Below are 8,463 nucleotides of genomic sequence, written 5' to 3'. Positions count from 1 at the left end.
GGTAGTAACATATCCCTCGTGTTGCCCATGGAATAACATTGCGACATGCTTTAGCTATTGAACTGCACCTATCCGAAACTACTACCAGTGGATGTTCATCCGAGATACACTCACTTAATTTGGTGAAAAACTAATCCCATGAAGCATCACACTCCGAGTCGACAATTCCAAAAGCCAAGGGAAATATCTGAAAGTTACCATCTTGTGCGCAAGCGACTAGCAATACACCTTCATACTTTCCAGTGAGATGGGTCCCATCAACCACAATAACTCGCCTCACGTAATTGAAACCACGGATTGAAGCATCGAAAGATAGGAAAAGGTAGTTAAACCTATGCTCGTCATCAACAACAAGGTCAACGACACTTCCCGGGTTTGACTGCTCTATTTTCCTAAGACAATAAGGCAAATTCGTGTATCCAGATTCGGCGTTTCCTCTCACATATTTCAGTGCATGTTGTAAAGCCCTGTACGAAGTTGTGTAATCCAATGTCATGCCGAACATTGTCCTCATTAAATCTTCGATATGTTGTGGGACAACACCATCTACTATTCCTACCCGGTCTACAAAAAGCTGCCCAATATATTGGTGGTGGAACGCTTACGGTGAGCTAGGCGGTCCACAATAGAACATGTATGCACGTTCAGATATTTGGTGACCCAAAAAGTGGTTGGATCATTCTTCACACTGGCGACGACCCTCCACATGCATCCTGGCACAGAGCATATTGCCACCAACCGATTCTTTGTTGACTTCTTAATTTTGAAAGAGAATTTTAACATAATAGCGGTCAAACGCACCTCTGTTATGACATCATGTTTGCATGGAAAGCATTGACCTACTTTCAGTTGGTCTATCTAAGGATTATTTAACTGTCCATGAATACCACCAACAAACGGTTTCCCTTCTTCAGCATCTACATCCAGGTGATCTCCATCGTCATCGTCATCTTCATCTTCAAATTTCCCGTACTCACTGTAATCGAAATCCATGTCGTCAACATCTTTCGGCTTCTCATCTTTAGTATCATGGAGAGCTTCTTGACATTCTTCTACACATTCATCCGCACCTGGATCTACGTCGTCACCTACTTCACCCGTTGACTCCCCATCGTCTATAGAATGAGAGTTTTTTATATCATTAACACATTCCTTAACTGGCTGTCCATCCATGCATCGCGTAGAGACGCAAAGGCGAACAACATTCCTACTACTAAAATCTATCAAGTTCTGAACTGATCTATCATTTGTGACATAGACAGGAGGGGTATCTTGGGGCAATTGCTGAAGCATCATCTCTGTTAAGGAATACGATAACTGAACCATCTCTGTTTCTTTGTCAATCTGATAATCTTCTACAGCCATTTCAAGAAGCTCAGCGTATGTACAACCGTGTCGCAAAAAAAACATTCGCCCACCTTTGCGTCCATCCATATCAAAATGCCAAGACCCATTTCTCGTCACCCATACTCCGAAAACAACAGGTATTTGCGCCATTTACCTGAAAGAGTAAGCAGCAAGTCAAATACTCATTACACAGCTGACTACCCGTAGAAGTCTTAAATCAATAACCTAGATGCCTAACAAAACCAAAAACATGATTCATCCAAAAGTATAATATATTATCATGAAAAACATATACAGAGGCAATAACATAACCGATACAAAACAAATGAGGTACAAATTCAATAAGAAAAATTTATAAATTTCAATTAAACACTATTTCATTTATACAGACTTCACAGATAACTCCAATACGTTGACTTCCCAAATTAGTCTACCTTTGTTACCTAACTGTCTATGAAAACCAAAAACTTGATTTCTCCATATTATAATATGGATTCATGTCAAAAACATACAGAGGCAAGTAAATAACATGTATCAAAGAATACATCAAGAAAATCTTAAAAATTATCCACCAATTTGCAATAATTTGGTTTTCAATTTATGCTGACTTCATGTTCACATCAACGAGTAGAAATAAAAAAGACTACACTAGGAAAACTTCAAATGAAGTCTATTTCTTAGGGTCTATTTTTGCAATTACAATTTTACAAAGCAGATTGCGAATGAAGTCTACCATAACCGGTTGACTTCTTTTGTGGTCTTCCTTTATTAATTTTTTGGTTAGTTTTGCAATTAAATAGATAAAACAAGGTAGACTTCAATGGAAAGTTCAACAGGTTAACTTCAAATATAGTCGACTCTGGTTAATTTTGCAATTGACCAACCCATTGACTTTACAGTAGACTTCTGTCTACTAAGTAGACTTTAACTATCCGTCAACAAGAAAAAGTAAACTTCATCGTGGTTAGTTTTGCAATTGACCAAGTTTGACTTTCGTCAAGTAGACTTCGTACAAAGTATACATTAATGATGACTTCGTTTGCAGTCTGCCGTGGTCATTTTTGCAATTGACCAACATTTGCATTTTTTAAACAGTAGACTTCTTTTGCAGTCACCTAATTATTTTAATATATTAATATTACGGTCAATGCTTAAATATTTTGGTCAATTCCAAAAATAGTCACTATGGAAGTCTACTCGTTTATTATCATAAGAAGACTTCTACTAGCAGTCATCACTAAAAAATCAATAATTTGGTCAATTGCAAAAATACACCTTAGTAGACTGCAAACGAGGTATCGGTTGGAAGTATTGTAATACAGTCTACACTATATTTTTTTGTTGTCAAATGAAATTAAGGAGACTGGAATTTTAGTCTACGCGCTCGAAAGTCGATAAATTTTAAATTGCAAAACTGACCACATAGTAGACTTTACATGATATTATGACGGTTGGACTAACAAATGAAGTCTATTTTTGACAAAAAAAAACAAAGAAAAACATGAAATCTACCGGAAAGTAACGTATCGGTGGTTGTTTCGCAATGTCAAGCACCAAGGACGTCGTATTTAGTCACCACTGAAGAAACACAGCGCCAATTTTCCTTGTACACGAGATATAACAAGATTAACGAACTTTTAATTTTTTTATATTAAAATGGAGAGGAGATGGAAGAAAATGAAGTTCTCATAGCATTGGGTATTATTTAAGCTCACAAATTTGGGTTGTTGAAGCATTAAGAGCTTCTAATTTGGTTGTTAATGGTGGTTGGAAAATTGATGACGGTGGCACAACCATAAATAAAAGAAGAAGATGAGGATATGGATGTAATAAACATTTTCGCAAGAAATTTAAATAAATCAGAAATAATGGCATTTCTGTGAATACATGGAATGGCAGAGGATTTAGTAGGGAGAAAGTGGCAAATGTTGGAGAGAGAAAAAAGAGGGGTGCAATTTTGCAATTGACTCAAGTCAGGGGTCCAAAATTGCAATCGTCCCTTATTGGTTTGAGATTTGAATCAAATTTTAAAGATTTTAAATATTACGTAGAATCCGTTGTTATTAGATTAAGATTTTGTTAAACTCTGTTAAAGTTTAGTGTTATTAGTTTGTGATTTGTAAAAAGTCATTTAAAATCTTAACAAATTTGGGTTATTGGATTCAGACTTTTATAAAATCATTAAAAGTTTTGTGTTATTCAGTTAAAATAAAAGAATCTAGAATTGTTAATGAGTTTAATTATTATGTTATTAGTTCATGATTTTAGACACTTTCTTTATAAAATAAAGTCATGAAAAATATCACAAAAATACAGGGATTGTTTGGAGGTCTCTACAAGATTTTATAAAACTAATCAACAAAACTTTACTTATAAAGATTTTGTTGAACTCTTCAAAAATCTTCGTAAATTAGACTCCAATACCACCCCTAAAGAGTTTTAGTATAAAATATATTACTTAAATTTCAAATTTGCAGATGAATTAGCTTATAATTTGAAATTTAGTTTAAATTTGTCATTTTCATCAAATCAAATTTTCATCTCGTAATTTTTGTGATTTTTAAAGAGACCATTTTGATTCATGAGCGATTCAATATCTTTTTTTTTTTGAACAACGAGCGTTTTAGTATCTTTTTTTTTTTTTGGTTAAACACTTCACTTTCATTAAGATAAAAAGTTTCAACCTCTAACAAAAGAGGAAATACATCCAAAACAAAGGAAATTGGGCAACAAAAGCCAAAGAAAACCATAAAAAGATGGCTAAGCAAAGGATAGATAAGATACAAATCATAGGAAGAGAACATAAGAGACCAACAAACAAGTACAATCTCAACAGTTTCTTGATAGATCGCATCCATAATAACCATCAGTCGGGAGGAAGAACCTTTCAATACCGACAAGTCTTGATCATCCAAACCCCTCCAAACAAGAGAGAATTTTGGGAAAGGAAACTTCAAAGACACGAACGTTAAACAGTCAACAAATGCTGAACGAGAACAGTCTTGAACAACAATCCCCACTTCTACTTCAAGCAGAACAGTTAACACAATGCTCCCTGTAACACTACCACTAAACACAAGTGAAGTATATGGGAGGAATAAAGGCTCCATAAAGGAGAGATGAGAGCTACAAAAGCCCCGATGAACCAGGTGAACTGGTTGGTTGTCTAGATTCAAAGAACTTTGTCCAAGCTGCCACAAGACAAGTTTTAACAAAGCCAAATCGAGATAGGATCCGCATACTGCGGTAAATGATCGCATCAAAGCAATAAGGTTAATGCAAGAGAGCATTAAAGTAGACACAACAGTATCTAAGTCCATAACTTCATCCAAATACCACAAAAACAGAGCCGCAAACTCAACCAACATCCATGACCTTCCCGACTTATCAGAAGGTTTAGAGGGCGAGTAAGAGCATACCTGAGGGAACATCTGGTGAAGTAAGGTGAGGGCATCAGTCGGCGACGGAAAGCCCGGTGTGGAGGAGAGAGGGACGATGAACAAGTCACACGCTCTGAAGGAGGAGAGATTCAGCGGCTGGACAAGAGATTCACCAAAGGAGAAGCAGATCTGAGGGTCCGGTGGATCCGGTGGTTCCGGTGGAGTCGGCGGAGAAAGAGGCTCCGGCGGTGGTGCACGAGGGGGCCTCAAGCGGAGGAAATCGACCGAAGACATCGGTAAGCAGCGAGAGTGGCTCGAAATCGACGGAATCAAGGAAGAAGTCATCTCGTCGTGTGAAGAATCTCGCCGGAAAACAGTTACGTCACCAGAAAAGAGAACCACCCGANAATAAAGACTCCATAAAGGAGAGATGAGAGCTACAAAAGCCCCGATGAACCAGGTGAACTGGTTGGTTGTCTAGATTCAAAGAACTTTGTCCAAGCTGCCACAAGACAAGTTTTAACAAAGCCAAATCGAGATAGGATCCGCATACTGCGGTAAATGATCGCATCAAAGCAATAAGGTTAATGCAAGAGAGCATTAAAGTAGACACAACAGTATCTAAGTCCATAACTTCATCCAAATACCACAAAAACAGAGCCGCAAACTCAACCAACATCCATGACCTTCCCGACTTAGAAGAAGGTTTAGAGGGCGAGTAAGAGCATACCTGAGGGAACATCTGGTGAAGTAAGGTGAGGGCATCAGTCGGCGACGGAAAGCCCGGTGTGGAGGAGAGAGGGACGATGAACAAGTCACACGCTCTGAAGGAGGAGAGATTCAGCGGCTGGGCAAGAGATTCACCAAAGGAGAAGCAGATCTGAGGGTCCGGTGGATCCGGTGGTTCCGGTGGAGTCGGCGGAGAAAGAGGCTCCGGCGGTGGTGCACGAGGGGGCCTCAAGCGGAGGAAATCGACCGAAGACATCGGTAAGCAGCGAGAGTGGCTCGAAATCGACGGAATCAAGGAAGAAGTCATCTCGTCGTGTGAAGAATCTCGCCGGAAAACAGTTACGTCACCAGAAAAGAGAACCACCCGAGAGAGATCTCACCTTAGCAAAGCGAAACAGATCAGGAAAGGAGATTGCCGGAGAAACGTCGCTGGTGGAAGAAGCTCATCCTGTGGAAGTAGCGGCTCCTTTATTTTCGTGCCTGAGAGAAAAACTCTAGGGCGAACTTTTGAGTTCCTTCTCTCACTTCTAGTATCTAAGATATTCAAAATGTCTCTTTGTACATAGTAGGGATTCTTTTTTTCTTTTATTGTTCGTGTAGGTTTCACTCCCTATTATATTCATGAGCAATATCGAGATAAAATTCAAACTTTCAGAAACAATGAAATTTAGTTTAAATTTGTCATATTCATCAAATCAAAATTTTATCTTGTTATTTTTATGATCTTTAAAGAGACCATCTTGATTCATGAGCGTTTCAATATAAAAAATGTGTCTTTTTGCATATACTGTAATAGGGATTTTCTTATTTTTTTACTTTCAAAATTTCTAACTACAGAAAGCTTAAAAGCTGGCCTCAAACAACGTCCAATTTTGGTTTCGTTTATTGTTCGTGTAGGTTTCACTCCCTATTATATTCATGAGCAATTTATCAAAATAAATTCAAACTTTCAGAAATAATCAAACAAATCACATCATTAGGGCATCATTAATGGGGTGACTTTTTTTTGTGTTCTTAGACTAAATATATAGTGAAAATAATGTAAGATCAGTTGTTAAGATCATATGTTAAAAAAATGGAAGAACTAATTTTGGTGTTCTTACACAACTAAGTCACTGTGCATAATAACAACTCAATCAAAAAGCTTCTTAGTAACCAACTCACTTTGGAAGCAGTCTGAGTTGGTGTGTGAATAACAAACTCATCCGTCTTGGGATCAAAGGTAGCAGTTGTCTCAAGGCCTTGAACATTAGAGCCATGACCAAGCTCAGTTTGTGCATAACACCCAATAATCTGCATCTTATTCGCCAGCGACAACCACTTCTGCTGCTGCTCCTCAGTGCCCGGCCCTTTAATAGCAGGCACAAACATTCCCTACAGAACAAAAAATTAAAAACATGAATCAAATAATCAAAATGGTGTCATTAGAAGTCATATATATTGATTGATAAAGAAAAGAGTACCCAGTGCAGATCAACATAGGCAGGCTGATCAACAAAGTGCCTCAATCTTCCTGCTTCTTCCTCTTTAACCAACCAACAAAGATTGATCAATACAAAAACTCAAATAAACGGAAACAATTAGGAGCGTGAGAAGAAGGAATCAGCCATACCAGTGAGACGAAGCTCGATAATCCTCTTGAAAGCATGAGCACATTTCCTCAAAGTGCTCTTAAACAGCTCCTTCCTATTCAATCGAGCTCTATTGCTTTTCTCAAATACCTAAATATAAACAAAGATAAAACACGGAAAATTCAACAAATCGAACATGATGAAAAAATCCCTAATCCTATTATCCTAATCGGGAGAAGAAAAAGAACAAGGAGAATTGAGAGGAAGAAGAAGAAGAAAAGAAACCGGATCGGAGGCGACGAGGCGGGCAATTCGATCGGAAACCTCAAAAGCGTGGCGGGAACCAGCCCAGACGATCTTCATTTCGTCGACGTCGAACTCCGCCTTGTTCCTCTCATCAGCAAGGTGATCAACTCCTTCCATGATTTCGTAATTTCACCAAAAGAAAACACTCAAAACTTCTCTCAGAGATTATTAAGAGATGATGGTGATGAAGAAGAATGGTAGCCAAATCGACTCGATTTCGAAGAGAATGAGAGAAATGAAAATTTTTCGTTCTCTCAAAATTTTTTTGACTAATCAGAAGGCAGGAAAAAAATAAGAACAGGCTGTGGATCAGTTCTAGATGAAGACCATTTTTTTTTATCCAAGCCCAATGTTTCGTTTTTCAATAATATTATTGAGCTTAGAACACATCAAGTGTTGCCCCATTAATAATGGCCTTAGGTGTGGTAAATGATCAGAGCATCATTAGTGGAGTACCTCTCCTAAGTTACTCTCAAATTAATTAATTATATAATTAATATTTATTCAAGTAAAGCAACCCTAAGAGTATTTCTGCAAAATCATTCATTTACTAGAGAACCCAAATAAGGTTGCTCAATCTTTTTTACATAATAATTTTTAATTTATATTTAGTAATTATCAAACTTTAATGTAAGAAAGCAGAAAACAGAGCAAACTGAAATAGTTCTTGATTAAGACAAAAACAGAATTGAACCTTTTCAAGCTTTCTTTACTTAGTTGTCCATCTCTAATAAGTGTTGGAGGAGAAAAGCTCTGCAAATGCTTATGAACTTCAAACATGAGCTCAAACTTGGCGTGATCTAAACTCTACTTTTGGTCTGCCATATCAAAATATTGTAAGTTTCCCACAAAAGAAATCCACCAGTAAGACAACAAAGCAAATCACTTGCAAGCGTTATAGCATTACTTTTGTTTCAGAGAGCTCATACCGAGTAAACAAAGTAGATAATGGTTGAAGATCATGAGATTATGAGTGTGATCAACATAATGATGTCACTCCAAGGTTGTGCATCAAATAAATCAGGCAATGTCACCAAGAGAAATGGAATTAGAGTCAGTAGCATAATCCCTGCAGGTTTCTTGTTCTTAGGATCCGCCTCTACGCTTGCTTCTGCAGAGAGCAAGAAACC

The 8,463-nt window shown here is 37.7% G+C and overlaps 1 protein-coding gene across 1 annotated transcript; it reads right to left on the bottom strand.

Moving 5' to 3' along the window:
* Positions 6,536–7,553, bottom strand: LOC104748667 (peroxisomal acyl-coenzyme A oxidase 1-like). The gene is made up of 4 exons (XM_010470272.2): positions 7,313–7,553; positions 7,069–7,177; positions 6,920–6,981; positions 6,536–6,830 (listed from the first exon to the last, which is right to left on the bottom strand). Exons 1-4 carry the CDS (start codon positions 7,448–7,450, stop codon positions 6,564–6,566), a joined length of 576 nt encoding a protein of 191 aa, XP_010468574.1. The 5' UTR covers positions 7,451–7,553; the 3' UTR covers positions 6,536–6,563.

Source organism: Camelina sativa, chromosome 15 (genome assembly GCF_000633955.1).
Source record: "Camelina sativa cultivar DH55 chromosome 15, Cs, whole genome shotgun sequence".
In the NCBI taxonomy this organism is placed as follows: Eukaryota; Viridiplantae; Streptophyta; class Magnoliopsida; order Brassicales; family Brassicaceae; genus Camelina; species Camelina sativa.
The sequence above is the reverse complement of the archived record's forward strand: the minus strand, read 5'-3'. Positions and strand labels throughout refer to the sequence as shown.